Source organism: Trichoderma evansii (genome assembly GCF_050947405.1).
Source record: "Trichoderma evansii strain SZMC 28006 chromosome Unknown GGI43scaffold_2, whole genome shotgun sequence".
NCBI lineage: Eukaryota > Fungi > Ascomycota > Sordariomycetes > Hypocreales > Hypocreaceae > Trichoderma > Trichoderma evansii.
In genome coordinates, this window is record NW_028145204.1 from 2,026,105 (window position 1) to 2,042,903 (window position 16,799).

General features: G+C 50.4%; 6 protein-coding genes across 6 annotated transcripts; 2 read left to right on the forward strand and 4 right to left on the reverse strand.

Moving 5' to 3' along the window:
- Positions 1-735: 735 nt before the first annotated feature.
- GGI43DRAFT_420467 (uncharacterized protein) lies at positions 736-2,898 on the forward strand (the record flags this gene model as incomplete). The annotated part of the gene is made up of 4 exons (XM_083207822.1): positions 736-999; positions 1,191-1,394; positions 1,451-1,532; positions 1,586-2,898. 4 exons carry the CDS (start codon positions 736-738, stop codon positions 2,896-2,898), a joined length of 1,863 nt encoding a protein of 620 aa, XP_083065178.1.
- A 322-nt stretch (positions 2,899-3,220) lies between these two features.
- On the reverse strand, positions 3,221-5,173 carry GGI43DRAFT_159689 (HET domain-containing protein). The gene is made up of 3 exons (XM_083199544.1): positions 5,063-5,173; positions 3,488-4,986; positions 3,221-3,420 (listed from the first exon to the last, which is right to left on the reverse strand). The coding sequence occupies exon 2, from the start codon at positions 4,850-4,852 to the stop codon at positions 3,611-3,613; it is 1,242 nt and encodes a 413-aa protein (XP_083065179.1). The 5' UTR covers positions 4,853-4,986; positions 5,063-5,173; the 3' UTR covers positions 3,221-3,420; positions 3,488-3,610.
- Positions 5,174-6,903: 1,730 nt separating this feature from the next.
- GGI43DRAFT_394023 (uncharacterized protein) lies at positions 6,904-7,239 on the reverse strand. Its single transcript, XM_083204718.1, has one exon. It carries the CDS (start codon positions 7,202-7,204, stop codon positions 6,950-6,952), a length of 255 nt encoding a protein of 84 aa, XP_083065180.1. The 5' UTR covers positions 7,205-7,239; the 3' UTR covers positions 6,904-6,949.
- GGI43DRAFT_159445 (alcohol dehydrogenase) lies at positions 7,199-9,596 on the reverse strand. Its single transcript, XM_083199543.1, has 3 exons — positions 7,617-9,596; positions 7,278-7,300; positions 7,199-7,211 (listed from the first exon to the last, which is right to left on the reverse strand). The coding sequence occupies exon 1, from the start codon at positions 8,962-8,964 to the stop codon at positions 7,939-7,941; it is 1,026 nt and encodes a 341-aa protein (XP_083065181.1). The 5' UTR covers positions 8,965-9,596; the 3' UTR covers positions 7,199-7,211; positions 7,278-7,300; positions 7,617-7,938.
- A 652-nt stretch (positions 9,597-10,248) lies between these two features.
- GGI43DRAFT_159250 (NuoB/complex I 20 kDa subunit family protein) lies at positions 10,249-11,665 on the forward strand. The gene is made up of 3 exons (XM_083199541.1): positions 10,249-10,434; positions 10,533-10,701; positions 10,798-11,665. The coding sequence occupies exons 1-3, from the start codon at positions 10,392-10,394 to the stop codon at positions 11,246-11,248; spliced, it is 663 nt and encodes a 220-aa protein (XP_083065182.1). The 5' UTR covers positions 10,249-10,391; the 3' UTR covers positions 11,249-11,665.
- Position 11,666: 1 nt separating this feature from the next.
- GGI43DRAFT_159313 (NEDD4 family E3 ubiquitin-protein ligase) lies at positions 11,667-15,204 on the reverse strand. Its single transcript, XM_083199542.1, has 6 exons — positions 15,106-15,204; positions 15,000-15,038; positions 14,819-14,924; positions 14,621-14,757; positions 12,515-14,543; positions 11,667-12,441 (listed from the first exon to the last, which is right to left on the reverse strand). Exons 1-6 carry the CDS (start codon positions 15,137-15,139, stop codon positions 12,342-12,344), a joined length of 2,445 nt encoding a protein of 814 aa, XP_083065183.1. The 5' UTR covers positions 15,140-15,204; the 3' UTR covers positions 11,667-12,341.
- Between the last annotated feature and the right edge of the window lie 1,595 nt (positions 15,205-16,799).

Sequence of the window (16,799 nt, forward strand, 5' to 3'; positions counted from 1 at the left end):
AGATAGACACACATACACACTTACAGAAAGACGGCCTAGATGTGGACAGCGAGACGAGGCCGACAATAGCTCGACCGCAGACATGTGCATCCCTCATCCATTTCACGTAAAAGTCGCGGCGTGAGCGGCCACCCAAAGGGACCGCCAAAGTTGCTGCTGGGGCCCCAGGGCCAATGGAAGGCGCTGAGTGGGCACCGCGCCAAGGACGCCAAGTCTTGGCATTTCTTGGCATCGTATGCGCACCTGCGCTGTGGTGGGTTTGGCCTGCTAGTGGCTACCTGGGTGGTACTTGATAGTGCTGGGAATAACGCGGGCGTTGCAGGGTGGCAGTCCGAGATCTCCAGGTCACGCCCAGGTTGCTCCCCATCCGATGCGCTAGCCCAGCAACGCCAAGAAATGCCAAGACCGCCAAGAATTTCCGCTTGGCCCTCTTTTGCTTGCCCAGGCCTTTGTGACGATGTAAAGGGAGCTTCTGCCCCCAGAACCGCCTTCCAAGAGGCGCGAGTCTTTTCCCCCGATCATAATCCCATATTTTTAAGTGTCGTAACCTCCTCCATCTCCAGGAGAGTTGAAAAACCACCGCCTGTTGCCTCGTGAAAGCTGCATCACTTCGAACCTTTGGAATTTCGGCCCTTTCTGCGCCAGAGCGCCTGTGGCCCCTCCCCGATAATCGCGGCAGCCTCTGGTTGACCTTTTTCGTTCACCTGCCCCACCATTTCGACAGCCCTTCCGAAAATGTCGGCCCAGGTCCCCGAGGCCTCATCGGCCATGTCTCCAATCCTCGACAAGTCGGCATCGCCCGCAGACGCATCGTCAACCACCAGCGCCAATGGCAGCACTGACACCGGCACCAATACCAGCTCCAGCAACAATGACGGCAGCACTTCCTCCAGCGCACAAGTTTCGCCGCCGCTTGGTGACTCACTAGACGCCCCCAGAGGGCTCGTCTGTCGCTGGAACCAATGCAACCAGAAGTTTACCAATGCCGAGACACTCTATGTAAGTAATAGCATCAACACCAGCACCAGCAAACAGACAGGAATCACAAAGGAGTGAGATAGAGGAAGAACTTGGCCGCTATGATATAAGAACATCTCACTCTCACTCTTAAAATTGCCCTTCTTGGCTACAGAGCTACAGACTCGCCCAATCCTCTTCGTACTATACTAACCAAATCAATCACCCTGCAGGAACACATCTGTGAGCGTCATGTTGGTCGCAAAAGCACAAACAATCTGAGCCTCACTTGCCAGTGGAACTCTTGTCGCACCACCACCGTTAAGCGTGATCACATCACTTCACATATCCGTGTTCACGTTCCCCTGAAGCCTCACAAGTGTGAATTCTGCGGCAAGTCGTTCAAACGGCCTCAGGACTTGAAGAAGCACGTCAAGGTACTTATCTACCCTTTTGTCTACCAATCGACTTCTCCTGACACTCTCCTGTCTAGACTCATGCCGATGATTCGGTCCTCTCCAGGCCCGGCCAGGAAAATCCACCAGGTATGAACTACAGACCACAGGTGCCAAAGCGTGAGTGGCTCCTTTATAGACTTTATTTCACCATTATTAACTCAGACCTTTAGCTCCCAGCTACTACGACCATAATGGGCAGATGCGAAGCCCTGTCCCTGGCTACCCTCAACCTGGCGGCTATTATGCTCCTCAGCCGTCGACGAATTACGGACTCTACTTCAACCAGCAGCATGTCAACACCGCACCCCGCAGTGAGCAACAAATTGGCTACACAGCCGGCTATGAGCGCAAGCGCGCTTTCGACATAGTTGACGACTTTTTTGGCAGCGCCAAACGCCGCCAGGTCGATCCGACTTCGTACGCCCAAATCGGGCGCTCCCTGCTCCCTCTCCACGGCGCGCTGGCCATCTCCAACGGACCCATGGCTGCCACGGAACCCTATCTTGCCCAGCCAGCTGGCCATGCTGTGGTCCACGCTGCCCCTGTACCCAGCCAGAACCCCTTGGCGCAACAATACTACCTACCCATGCCCAATGCGAGGACACAAAAGGATCTCATCCAGATCGATCATCTCCTAGGCCAGATGCAAGACACCATTTATGAGAACTCTGCCCACGCCACTGCCGGAATTCACCCCCATGACGGTCAATTTGCTGGATACCGCAGTACCCCATCACCTACTACCCTTCACCGAGGCCCAGCTGGCATGCACGGCGCTGATGGCTATCAGGCTGTCTCGGCGGCTCACATGGCCTCGCCGCTGACTGCCATCTCATCCAACGGCACTCCTGCAGTGACACCACCCTCCAGTGCCCTGTCCTATTCCTCTGGCCATTCGCCAAGCCCCTCAGCCTCCTCAGGATTCTCGCCGCAATCTCGCCACAGTTCGACTGTCTCATCAATCATGTACCCCAGCCTCCCCACCAGTCTGCCTACCGTCAACCATGGATTTGGCCAGTCTACTACGGCGACTCTGGGCCCTAGCTTTGACGCTGGTGAGCGCCGCCGCTACTCTGGCGGTATGCTCCAACGGGCTCGCGGTGCACCGCCGTCACCGCCGCTACCGTCCCCCGGCGAGGCGGACGGCGCAGCGACTCCCAAAGCGGGCGGGTCTACGCCATCAATCGGGTCTCCGTCTTCTGAATCATCAGATGTCAGTGACGGTACTCGTGAGCGAGAAGAGCAATACGAAAGATGGGTCGAAAATATGCGCGTGATTGAGGCCCTTCGCGACTACATCCGAGGACGCCTGGAGCGCAGAGACTATGTGGATGAGTATCCCAGCATTGGTAGAATCCGCAAGGATGTCGACGCCATGGACCTTGACGGCAAGTCCAGGAGCCCGCTTGCCAACGAACGGCCCCAGTCTAAGGAGAGCACCTCTCTGTATCCCATACTTCCCCTTCCCGGAACCAGATCATGATGTATGTACATTTCACGTGGGGAATTTGCTTTCTTGGTTTTCTTTTTCAATTCTTGTTATATATCATGTTGGCAAATTTGATGGATCAAAATGATGCACTGCGATGGTCATGGCACTTGGCGTCGGTGTAGTTGGGTGTATTTGCTATATGTTCTAAATCAATGTATGATTTACACTGGAAGGAAGGAGTTTTCTTTGTTTTGCTTCTGTATATATATCCATACATACAATGAAAAAAAATGATAAGTGCTGCGACTCAGCTCCAGCCTCAATAATATTTCTGGGCCATTTCTTTGTATCTAGTGGAGGTTCGTAAACGTTGACACGCTTAATTCAAGCCTCAACCTTCCACTATTTTTTAAGCCAGCATACAATAACAGCCACTCAAACCAAGCGAATAGTCTCAAGACTCGCCGAGACACTACTATCTTCTGGACTCAGAATCACAAATCCCATGCCAACTCGCTCAAAGCAGCCCTCCCTAGAAAGACTCGGCCTGAGCAGCAAAACCACGTATGTCATCTAGCACTGTCAGTTAGCAAGCATGTTTGTTCTCATATGGCGAATCTGAAGTTTGCTTTGCTCTTACTTTAGTAATCTCTCTGCTGTTTGAACCATCTAGGTTGGACGTATATAAAGGTTCTATCCAGCTTCAAATGCAAACCAATCAGTTCCGAATTTAATCATTAACAAAAATATTGTTTGGCAACACTTACTCGTAGCACCCTTTCCATAGCATCAAAAAAAGAATATGGACCTCTGTAAATTCTTCGTCATCAAATATTGCAATGCCGGTAAGTCGAGCAGGCCCAGGTGAAGTCACGATCCAGCGCGAGGGTCTCCCGAGACACTCGAGCGTTAGCAGTATATCATAAAATCCTTCATTTTTATCATTATCGATCCAGTCAGACCAAGTGCTACGAATATTGGATTCTGCTACGAAGCCTTCAACTTTTAAAACGCCAGATGGCTCGATATTGATTTGGTTGCGCAATCGCTGCCAATTCTCACCATACACTGTCCAGAATGATTTGGGCCCTCCCTTTGAAACCCAAGACCAAGAGGGAAATTCCGCCATGCACTCTGATTTCTCTGCCTTACGTCTCGTCATCCATAGAAGTTGCTCGGGAAGGGCTGATTCGAAGATACCCATGTTATACTTGTCATGAGTGGCCTCTTGAACCGCCCGGCCTAGTCCTTTCAGGGCCGCTAGCCGATCCCCTTTGTAAGTGAGTTCGCGATCAGAGAAAGCCTGTAGTATCCGCTCCCACCCTTCAGGGTACTGCAAGTCAAATTCGTATCGTTCACCTGTCGACAACGTACCGCACTTCCACGTCATACCGGCAGGCATAAAATGCAAAATTCTCCGTGCCAAGCACGCTTCCTGAAGGGTCCATCCTCTGTTACTCAGGGGTCCCCACGTTGGTGAGCGCTGTCCTTGCGCAGGTACTGAGAGTCGCATAAATCCTTCCTTTGACCCTTCTTCTGAGTAATATGGAACTTTTACGTCATATGGGCACCGACGATTATTCGAAAAGCAGCCTTCTGCTGGGTTCTCAGCTCCAGAGGCGGCAATGACTAGATATGCTTTCTGGTAGATTTCTGCCATTTTTGCAGACTCCCTGGCCCAATCTATCTTGTCTCCTTGTATGATGCAAAGGCTGTCGATCCAAAGATAGCGAATGCCGATTTCGCGTGTAACAATGACCGCATCCTGAAATGTCTTTGGCAAACTATCGAACCGAATACCATTGAAGCGATCCTTGATGTTGTCTCTTGTCGTAATCATAGTCTGCGCACCCTTTGGGCCCCAACAGTAGCTAAGGGCACAAAAATTCCCGTGCTGGCCGTTGGATTCTATCAGAGAAATGTGCTCACAGTTTGCGACACCGACATCTAATACACGGGTTGGAAGTTTCGGGCCCAAAATTTCGTTGATAGGTGTTCCAGACATGGTTCTTCTACACTGTTCATGCTCCTGCAAACACGTCTTAACCCAAGTGTTAATGAGCGCGAATGCCTCCGGCCCGTTGTCACTTGGCAAAGTTGGTGTAGTACATATATCGCTATACAGGGCAGCGGGAGACCCTGGGCATATTGTTAATATTTTCGTTTATCCTCGAATGGGAAAACGCATGAAGTAGGTACTGGGGTCGCTCCATACTGATATCTCGGCCATGAACTCATCAGATCCGCTTGGAAATGTCACATGTGAAAGTGGGCCATCAGGTAGTGAAGACGTATCAGCTGTTCCATAGTATATAGTACTGAGAGATGCAGGTTGCATTGGCATTTCGATGTCTGGGTTCTCAAAGATATAATTAGATATCATTTCGCAGAGGCGGCAGTGGTGTGAGCCGGCCCGTCGCCTGGCGGCATTCCAGAAGGAACTCAAGCCCGGCCAGTCCTGGTCCCTCTCAGAGATGGCAATGGCAAAAGTGTCACAATCATGACAAAGATCCACTTGGAATCAGATAAGATCGTCTTTGATCAATCCTTACATGGTAAGACTATGAGGCTCTCGCACAGCCAGCACAGATTAGTCGGTCTATATGTATGTATGTATATACAGGTATATATTCTCATTATCGTTGGTGCCTAACCACTGGAAGGAATTGTAATGGGCAGAGTCAGCCTTGCTGTGCACCTTATTAGGTAGAGCTGTTATGCAGTCACAGCACGTATAATTCCTTCCGCACATTGTCCTAACCCTATTCTGCTTAATTCGCCGGAAGGCCCCTCACTACTGAAAAGAAGAATTGCCTCTGAACTCTGTTGTACTGCGTGGTATATATACGGGTAGTTTGCGAGGGTAACTTTATTATATATTGAAGCCTGGGTTTTATGCTCAGGCCATGAGTTACAATAGAAGTGTACCTCATGGTGAGTGAGTAGTTGACACTATGTGGAGACTACGATATCAGCTTATTGCGAAAGGGAAGTTATAAACAGCATATCTAGAACTCCTGTATAGGTATATATTTTCTTTCGGGTGAGTAGATATTAGGTAGGTAGTAACAAGCACATGTCAAAATGTTTTTTTCCTTCTTTATCAATCACGTCATGCTTATGACTTGTAGCGGTATCAGTTACGTATATGAAATACAGGCACCAATCAGTCATGGTATGATAACGCTCTACATGTGACAGCTGGAAAATCTAGGTATATGTTTGTCGTTGCATTTTGGTCCATAAATTCAAAATCGGCATGGCCCAGACCATCCATGCAGTGGAGAAGCGGCAAACCATCAAACCCAAATACAACGTCAATACAGGTAGTCGACCTATTAAGTGCCCAGTATACCTACCATTATTTCGTATTTATGAGGGGAATACAATCCAAGACAAAGCCAAGACCAGGACCTCGGGCCTCTTTGGCGAAGCTAGGCGAGACAAGCAGCCGTCGCTGGAGCCTCCCGATGTCCCGTGCCGCAGCTCGGAGCTGGTGTGAGTACAGATTAGGTAACAATTAGTTTCAGACGAAAAAGATTTGAAGAAACAAAGGTTACTAGTATTAGTAGTGAGAAAAGAACGCAGATGGTTCCTCGGTGAATGGCCGGTGTTGGCTGGAATGCGGGCTGTGAAGCAGAGTCGCACAGAACACGGAAAAGAGTAGAGCCAAGAGGAAGGGAAGTGACAAACGGGCCGAGTCACTGCAGGAATGAGGATTTACATAAAATTTGCTATTTTTACATTCTGAATATCGGCAAGAGAGAGATTGGCAGCTCTTTCTCGCTCCTTCTGCCAAGATGATCGAAGGAAGGAGTGGTGAAAAGATGCCGCAGCGGCGTAGAAGCAGGGAAGGAGCTTTGACCGACACGCGCTTTGTGCCTTCTCGGATATACATTGTGAGAGAATTGAATCGCCAAGGTACCACGGTATGGAGCGGGATCAGGCCAAGAGAAATTAACAGGGCTTCACTGGGGCAGCGTCTCCTCTATTGTGCCCGTCTTCATTTATATTCCTCCATAAATCCTCAATAAAGTCGCCTTTCTCTCTAACTCTCAGTCTCCTAAATAACTCGCATCTATCGTTTTTCTTTCTGCCTTGATCACCAGAAAGAGAGACACAGCAAGATCTGCCCGAGACAAGCAAAGAGAGCTGTATGTTGCCCCCCGGACTTTTCTTGGTCTTGGGTCATGAGACATCCCTTTTCGCCTCCCTTGAAGTAGCTGACCATGGAATAAAAGTCAAACGAGTCCGCCCACTCTCTCTCCCTACGGCAAACCGACACACTCAAACAAACAAACGAAACAAAATAAGACACCAGAACCATGAAGGCCTCTTTCTTTGCCATCGTCCCCATGCTGCTGCTGGGCGCCTCTGCCCACCGCCCTCCCGTCCACGGGCCAAAACCAGAAGACGCCTGCTGCTGCTGCGACATTTCAATAAACGCAATCTCCTGCGATAGATCCATTCCGTCTAGCGACTGCTTCTGTGCCGCTGTCGTCTGCCCCCCCGGCGCCCCAACTGTCTATGTCGGAGAGCCGCCGGCGCCGCGACCCACCGCACCCACCCAGTAGTTCTACCCGGTGCCCGGCGAACCCACAGCGAAGGACCGTTTTGGTCTTTCAAAAGTCGATTGCGGCTCGCTTCTCCGAGGATTTAATGCAGTTTCGCGTCAATCGTCCAGGAGATTATGAGACAAAGGATAGGAGAAGAAAAGGAAAAAGCATGGCAATTTTCTGAGGACAAGATGCGCTGGGAGTACCGCGGACTGATGGAGAACAACAGAGTATCTGGTGTTCTGAGGAGACATGGCTCAGCCGTAGAGGCGTCTGCCAGCTTTGACCTGAAATATTTACATACAAATTTCTACTCGATACAATGCCAACAAAATGGTCATAGAATTTTGTCTCTCTTGTTCGTATCATTGAATTATTATTCATTAAAATTCGAAAAGGTTTACTGCAAAATACAGTAGCATAGAGCTCCTTTTCTGCTCTAACTAAATAACCCCAGTCCTAAAATTCGCTATACCTACTTCTCTTCTCACTTACACGTACTTTTCCACCCCTTCTCTTTCAACAACATCCGCCCTCACTCCATAACCAAGACGTTCCTAAACCGCGGCTTGCCAGCTTCCAGGCTCTTTACAGCCTGTTCGACTTCGCTGAATGGATATTTCTCAATCATGCATTTCACGCCGTGCGTCAAGGCGAATTGAATCGCCTCCTCGCTGTCCAGCGCATGACCGCTCGCCCAGCCCTGCACGCTGGCACCCTTCATGATCAGCGTCACAGTATTCACATCAATATTGCCGACGGGCGCGAGACTCAGGATCTTGCCGTTCGGGGCGAGGCCGTCCGCCAGAGCGCCGACTACTTTGGGGTTGGGTGCCGTCTGCACGATGATGGAGGCGCCTCCGAGCTTGGCCAGTTCCGCGTTGGAATCAGCGTTGGAAGTGTTGATGTAGTGGTGCGCGCCAAGCTTCGTGGCGAAGGCGGCCTTATCATCGCCATGAGAGAGGACAGCGACCTCATAGCCCATCTTGCTTGCAAACTGAATGGCCAAGTGGCCCAGTCCGCCGAGGCCCTGCACGGCGACTAGACGGCCCTGCTCGACTCTCTGCTTGCGGATGCCGTTGAAGACGGTAACTCCAGCACACAGGAGAGGCGCCGCCTGCGCAGGCTCCATCTCCTTGGGGATTCGAACGACGGCTTCAGCTCGCAACAGCACGTACTCGGCAAAGCCGCCATCCTGCGAGACGCCGTTGATAGCCTCGTTCTTACAGTACTGGAACTCGCCGCGCTGACACTCCCGGCACACGCCGTCATGTCCGCCATGCCACGGCCCGCCCACGCGCTGGCCGACGGAGAGGTTCTTGACGTCGGAGCCGAGCTCCACAATGTCGCCGACGATTTCGTGGCCTGGTGTACGCGGGAAGACATCACCAAAGTGGCCATAGCCGACCTCCATGTCAGACCAGCACACGCCGCAGGCGAGGACTTTGACGAGGACCTGGTGTGCGGTAGGGTGCTTCAGGGGCACATCTTGGATGGTGAAGCCCGAGTTTGGCGCTGTGAGGACGACGGCCTTGTAAGTCTTGGGGAGGGAGGGTGTCATTTTGGGGGAGATCGATTGGTCCGAAATTACCACTGGATGGATGTATGTAATATCTCTATTTCCTTTTAAACTTTTGATGGAAAGTGCTGACAAGGTGTGTAGTAAATAAACAGTTTGGCAGTTCTTTGAGGTCTTGTATAAGATGGAAGAGCTTTGAGAGGTATCACCAATTGAAAAACTCAAAATGAGACAGGAATATATTGAAAGTTATATACTTCTAGATAGAAAGTGAAGCTCCGTATTTACTTTTGGCCTAATTGAGGAGAAATGTTTCCTAATACCAGCTAACATTCGTTCCAGTTGATAAATTGGCCCATTTCATCCAGGGCACCTACTGCTAATAGTAAACCATGCGGACTAGTGCGCCGCTGTGAAGTCAGTGTGACTTCATCAGCGGAGAGGGGAGATATGTAAAGGGTCCAAAGTTTATGAGAAGCTGAAGATTGTTTCCGTCTTAAGTGCCTAGGAGTTGGGGGCGCTCGGGGTTAGGACTGGAACTATATTAGGGCCGGGCGTAGCATTGCTCTATAATCCTTCTATATTACAGATAGAGAAGTTTGAGCTTTGATTCAGTCTGTGAAAGGCCTAGATGCAAGCTATAGTTCGTATGGAGGTAAAAGGCATGACTTTCTTGCGAACCATAGCTCTCGTTCTCACTGAGCTGACAAATGCAATGATATTGATCGCTACTTTGATATTCACAATGAGATTCGGCGATCACCACACCATTCCTGGATCATAGACCTATAGTCGAACAAAGTCCTGCTTTAATCCGGGGCGTAAATTTGGCTAGGGTCTGGTGCGGCAACTTCTTATCATTTGTTCAATCAAGTTGAGATCACTATATCCAGATTTCGATTCGATTCTTGTTGGGCCGATCTCATATTGGTAACAATATCTTATATTGATGTCATCTATAAGAGTGGCAATGTTAACGGCAGCGCGGATCATAAGAGTCCGACTAAGACAGTACACCTTTGCTTTCCTCACGTGTCTCACAATAACTCTGGAAAATTTCATTCTAACACAGTGACTAACATGACTATTCTTCATCCTATCATATGGATCCTCAGAAATGATAGGTTGGACAGCTCCATGCTCCAGGGTAGCAGTGCTCGTCCTGCTGCTGCACTGTAGCATCAGCTCAGCTCGCTACAGCTGTTGGTAGCGGGGCAAACTCTCCCCGGCTAATCCTCGCTCCTCGCCTCCGGTCCAGCCAATCACCGCCCTCGCATTTCCGACATCACGGGGCAAAAGAGGCGAATCAATCAATCCATCGATCTAACCTCCAGGTATCCCCAAACTCCAACCTCCAGCCTTGCCCAGCTCCTTCAAGCCGCGGCACCCCAATCTTCCTCCCCAGAACTCGTTCATTGAGGAAGTCTTTATACCTCTGAGTCTCTGTTTCTGTTCCACACACAGCAATCATGCTGCCGGCTACGCGATCTGCGGCCTCAATGGCCCTCCGAGGTGCGTCAAATTTTCCAAGACGACGACGAATACGCCCAATCAGCCTCTCAGCCTTTCGGAACTCAGATTCGCTAACGTTAATTGATTCTATTTTACAGTCAAGCCTGCTTCTGCGCTGATGCCCTTCCGAGCTGCCGCCGCCTTCACAACAACATCCCAAAAGGATGCCACCTCGTTGACCCCCCACTCGCCCAGCTTCGGCAAGATTCGCAAGGAAGTTCCCCTCCCCAGCGAGGAGGGCACCAAGGGCGTCATCCAATACGCGCTGTACGTAAAACTGCAACATCTATTCAAGAACGAATCCTACGAAATATAAAGGAAAATGAGAAAGTCCAGTTCACAAATCTAACGATATCCGTATAGCACCTCCCTCGATATCATCGCCAACTGGGCCCGTCAATCCTCCCTCTGGCCCATGACCTTCGGTCTCGCCTGCTGCGCCGTCGAAATGATGCACCTCTCCACCCCACGATACGATCAGGATCGTCTCGGAATCATTTTCCGTGCCTCCCCCCGTCAATCCGATGTCATGATCGTTGCCGGCACCCTCACCAACAAGATGGCCCCCGCCCTGCGCCAGGTCTACGATCAGATGCCCGATCCCCGATGGGTCATCTCCATGGGTAGCTGCGCCAACGGTGGCGGTTACTACCACTACAGCTACAGCGTCGTCCGCGGCTGCGACCGCATCGTCCCCGTCGACATCTACGTCCCCGGATGCCCGCCCACCAGCGAGGCTCTCATGTACGGAATCTTCCAGCTGCAGAGGAAGATGCGCAACACCAAGATTTCCCGAATGTGGTACAGACGGTAAATAAGAGATGGGAGAATGAGAATGAAATATGGAAGGAAGACGGGAAGAAAAAGATGGGGGAAGTTGGCACTATGTGATTTGAACGACAACAGAGATGCTGAAAGGTATCTTCTAAAGGGGCGGAGGAGAGATGGAAATCACTTATCCAACGGGGCATGGGGCCATTCGAATATGGGAAACGATGGAATTGTCCAGGCAAAAATTCTGAGTCAAACCCCAGACGCAGGAAGAATATCATACATTGGCTCGGTATTAATTTTTTTACTTTGTTTTCTCAAAATTTGTGTATATACACTCTGGGCTGCATGAGGTTAGAGGAGTAGTGTAGAGTATCTGCCATAAAATACTGTACCAATACTGAAGAGCCACTTGAAGAATATAAGAGAGCAACTTGAGTGAACTGGAAAAGACATGCTATTCTACATTAGGAGAAAAGCAATTTGATCAATTTCACTTTATTACAATGAAAAATAAGCCAACTATATTATTCCAATCATGAAGTAAGAAAAAAATAAGTCAAAATTCCATTCCATGCCTGCTTTACTATATCTTGCAATACCCTTCAGCTATTAACTTCATCTTTGCGCTCTCCATCATTCGTAAACGCAACACCGCCGGCTAATGAATGCATTTGGTCATCAAAAAATACGGATGGAATGCCTTAACTGGATCGCCTATCTGTCGGCTAATCCAGCCAGCTCAGTCCCACTTTGTACAATCCATTTCTCATGGCCATGCATGTATTCTCGTTCCATAGCCCGCCTCTTTTTCACATTTGACATCGTATAGCAGCCCCTATGTCATCCTCTGATGCTTCTTTTCTGCTGATGCCCACAGGCGGCGCTGCAAGCCATTCTATCTCAACGCGTCACATCTTGCCCGATAACAATAAAATCCGCCAGCGCCAAATCAAAGCCGACCATGTCTGTCTGCTGACTCTTCAACCAAAGCATATATACCCAAATGAGGAAATCAAAATCAAAATACTATCAATGAGGGGACATGAAGGGATTTTTTGTTGTTGAAAAGCAAATGCTACGAAACCATCGTAGAAAGCTGTGTGATGCGAGCACATCGTACACCAACCCGCCATCTATTCTTGGCCAAAGCCCATGGTCTCCTCAACGGCAATTGTAAGCTTCTGCTGTAGCGTTTCCAAAGTTTTATACGGGGGTAAATCAATACGGTTGAAGCTATACTTGCGGTTAGCATTCCGTGTTTTCTCATTTACTTCCATAATCTCATTGTTAAAGGGTTAAAACTTACCAAGTGTGTGCCTTGGGTAGGTTAGCCAAGTCACCGGCCTTTTCGATCGTAAATCTTCTGGGACCATCGCTACCCTGAAGATCTTTGAATCCGTTGACTGGGATTCTGGAAGTACCGGTGGTGAACTGCAACAAACGCGACTTCTGCTCGCCGTCCCAGGATCGCACAGTTGCCCAAAAGTTCTGGATAACTTCGTCCGATTCGGTGTAGCCTCGGTAGTCAGTGTGCTTCTTCCAGTCATCAACATCAATCTCAGCAATACCACCAATGAGCAACTCCAGCTCACGCTCATCAAAAACATTGATGAGGTCATGAGGGATCAACTCTTGGAAACCCTCCTTGAAAGCTTGGAACTGCTCGGCAATACGCTTCTCAATACGCCATTTAACCATAAGCTCCACATACTCCTTCTTGTTCTCATTCGTCACTTCAATGTCACGACCGCCGGGGATCAAATCCTCGGTGGTCAATACACCGAAGCGCTCATCTTCCGTGGAGAATGTTTGTTCCAGGATTCCTCCTGAAATATCATTATCCAGCATCCACTGCAATGATCGGTGGAAGTCAGCGTCGACTCCTTCCATGTCGGCCAATGTGACTCCCTTGCCCAGGACCATCTTGTAGAGGGCGCCAATGAAGAAAGCATCCAAAAATCGGCGGTGGAAGATGGCCATGCCGACTACACGGCCAATGAATTTGAAATAGTTGAGATGCTCTGGGTTGATACCAGAGTGAGGGTTAATTTGGAGGGTATAATTATCATGCGCTGAGTACTCGAATAAACAGTAGAAAGGATTGAACATTTCGTGAGAAAGGAGGAAGAAGAATTCTCGGGACAGACCACCGTAATCAAGACCATCTTCTCCGTCAAATTTGATCATGAGACGCTTCTTCAAATCTGTAGCAGACTGGCGAGTAATCTCGGCAAAGGAGTCTTCGAAGATGTGTGATCGTCGGACCTTGATATGGCATTGTCCACTAAGAATGCGCATAGCAGGCTGAGAGCGGAAGTAAATGAGCTTGCGCCTGAAGTCTCGCTTGTATTGGGGCACATTCTGATCCAGGGAAGAAGGAAGACGCGGGTCATCCCAAGTGGTTGTCTTGGTGTTGTGGTCCACGAAGTAGACTCGGGCAGTGTTTGTGAGACGCATCTCCCAGCCGCTGGGCAAGGGACCGAGCTGAGAAACGGGTTGTTGCTGGATTTGTCCGTTGGTGTTGTTCTGGCCGTACATGCGGATGAATTGCTGTCGGCGAGGATCGACCCAGGTCGTGGTACGAGTGTTGTGATCGACAAAGTAAGGTCGTCCTTCGGGAGTCCAGCGTTGTTCCCAGCCCGGAGGAAGCTCACCGGAGCCTGGGCTAGTAGCACCGGTGTGCATCATAGCCGTGTGATTGCCGTTGGGAGCAGCACCAGCAGCGCCGCCACTGGGGCTACCGGAACCAGAGCCCTGCTGCTGTTGTTGAAGGGTTGGCGAGCTGGTACCAGTTCTATCTTCGGGCAAAGTTCGGTTTTGGTGTCTCTGGCGTTCGACCTGGGTAACAGCTTCTCGTTCGTTTCGGACTTCAGCGGCGGTTCCGTTGGCTGTCGGCCGGTTCCAGCTGGTGGTTCGGGTGTTGTGGTCTACATAATAAGTGCGACCCAGATTATCTTCTCTGCGTTCCCAGCCCGCTGGCAAGCGGCCCTGAGCGTCTTCGAAGGGGCTCAGCTGGCTGTTGGGACGAGTAGAGCCATTGACACTCGCAGAGGCAGGCGCGGCACTGACGCTGGCAGGATGGCTGGGGAGGTTAGGCTGGGATCCGAGCGCGTTGCCGTTGGGTCCAGACATGGCTGAGCTTGGTCGTTCACCAGCCGGAGCAGATAGCGTCGACAGGTTGGAACCGCTGGGTGCTCCAAGTGTGGGTCGATTCGATGATGATGCTTGGCCGGCGCGAATGGGAGTACTGAGGTTGCAAGACAGGTTGAGGATGAGCTTGCCGTGAACAACGAGGTTATCAGTCGATTTCTTGAGGTCCCTGGTAATCATTTGATCTGGCAAGTGCTAAGCGTTAGCGAGCTACTAGTCGTCTTGCTAGAAAATAAAGGGGGCAGGGCGGCCTGAGACATACCGTCGGCCTCGGGCCCGACTTCTGGAATCAAGTCGCCGATTCGGATATTGATAACGCCTAGGAAACCCTGGTCCTTCTTCTTGAACTTCTTTTGATCAAACACCTGAACGGCCAGGATACTACCCTCATCAACCCGGCTGCAGAATTCAACATTTAGCATATAAACAGCCTTATTATGGTAGAAAGGAATGGTCGTACAAATCAAAGCTCTCGTTCCAATACGGGTTGAGCGTCTTCTTGCTCACCGTCGTCGTCTTGGTCTGCTCTCCGTTGATGGTCGCGACGGCGAAGGGATCAGGGAAGCCTATTGTTGTTATTGTTTAGCTAAATGCTGACAAACATAGAGACACGAGGCGTGGGGAAGGAGGGAGATACATACGGAAGACATCTCGCTTGTACAAGCCATCGGCGGCGATGACTATGATGATGTATGTTAATAACCCAGGCGCCTTCTTACATAGGAGTGGCTTGCACGGAAAACGCACTTGTTATACGGAGATTGGGTCGACTGTAAGACATATGTTAGACGAGAATTCCATTATAAATGGCCGAACGGCCTATGGCCAGAGAGGCCGAAGAAAAAAATGGCACGAGCGTGAATCTTACCCAGCATCGTTGTTTCGGTTCGCCATCTTGACGGGATCGTTTGTGTGTATGCAGCGCTCCAGGCACGGCAACACCAGGCTTCCTCAAATGCACAACTGTCAACAGATTTGACACCAGCGCAAGCCCTTTTCTTCGAGATGGCGTCCGGGGGTGGACGTTTAAGGAGGAAGTCGGCGCTGTAAGTGACGCCAAGCGACGATATGCTGCGGACTGAGCAAAGTTGGGGCTGTGCAGGCCAGACTCCCCGCTCTATGGCTGGGTGGCGGGCGCGGGATGAGAGCACGTGACAAGGCCTGCGCTCTGGCCGACGGCGACAATTGCGAGACAGAACAGGAGGCGTGAGCAGCGTGGAATCTCACGGCAGCGAAAAAAATAGCGGATGGGCAATGAATGGATGGGCTGTGACGATGATGGAGGAGATGGAATCCAGGCGGGTTTGCAAAGGCGGGCTGACAAGTGGAATCCCCTCTGCGCACAGCTCAGGCGGCTATGGGGCGCTGGCTGATGGCCGCTTGCTGGCGATTGGAGTGGGGGGGAGGGACGAGAAGCTGCTAGGCGGCCTCCTTTAGGGCCCTTGGGCTCTGCCTAGGGCGGTTCCTTTAGAAGGAAGAGGGCCCCGTGGCTTCTGTCAGTGAGAAGGAGCACTCCTTCAATGTGGAGGAAAAGCGGTATGTGCTTCTATCTATCTATCTACATGCACTTGCAGTATAGAGTAACAAGCGTGGCTTCTTTTTCTCCTGATTGGAGGCTGGTTTGCTCCCTGGAAACAGAGATGAAAAGAGAGCGCAGACCTTTGGGTACCATACCCCGAACGCGCTTTTACTTTTTTTTTCTCTCTCGCCTCAGTACGGCGGAAGCCGGCAAACAGACGCCGTCGAAAGCTTGCCGGTACGAACTAGGTTGCTCCGCAGGGTTTGCTTGATCCCACCGGTGCTTCACGTACAGTGTGTTGCCGCCAGAACTGTGCTGGTATTCGCCAGCACCCAGGTAGGTTTGTGCCTCAATTTAAAGGAGCAAGCAAGCATGGGGAGCGTAATACGCGCCGAGAGGCAAAGGCCCGTGGTAAGCACGCCCTACAGGTAGTACGTGCATAACAAGCCAACTCTAGGGCGCCCGACTTTATTGGCATCACCGCGTGTGGAAGCACGACATGCGATTCATCGCGCCGGCATAGCCTCTACCCGAGGTACCTACTAACTGACCAGCTACTATCGACCTCTCAAGGTGCTCCATCTGCTAGCGTCCAAGCATCGAGATGATCTAATAAGACACGGCCGGTCTTGACTAATACCTGTCAAATCATTCACTCGCCTCGTCTGTCATCATTATTAACGAAGAAAAAAGGAATGAAAAAAAAAAAGAGGGCAGTGTTTGGCATGATTACCAATAATTTACCTCTAGACGTAAATTTGGTCGTCTAAATCGGCAAATTTAGCGGGCGATAACATTTAGTGCTTTTACGGAGCAGCTTTCCTCCATATTACTATAACTGCTCTGTGTTATTGTCCTCTATTACATGCTGGCATCAATATGGCTCTCGTTTATCACCACATTTTTTTTTTAGCGCTAGAAT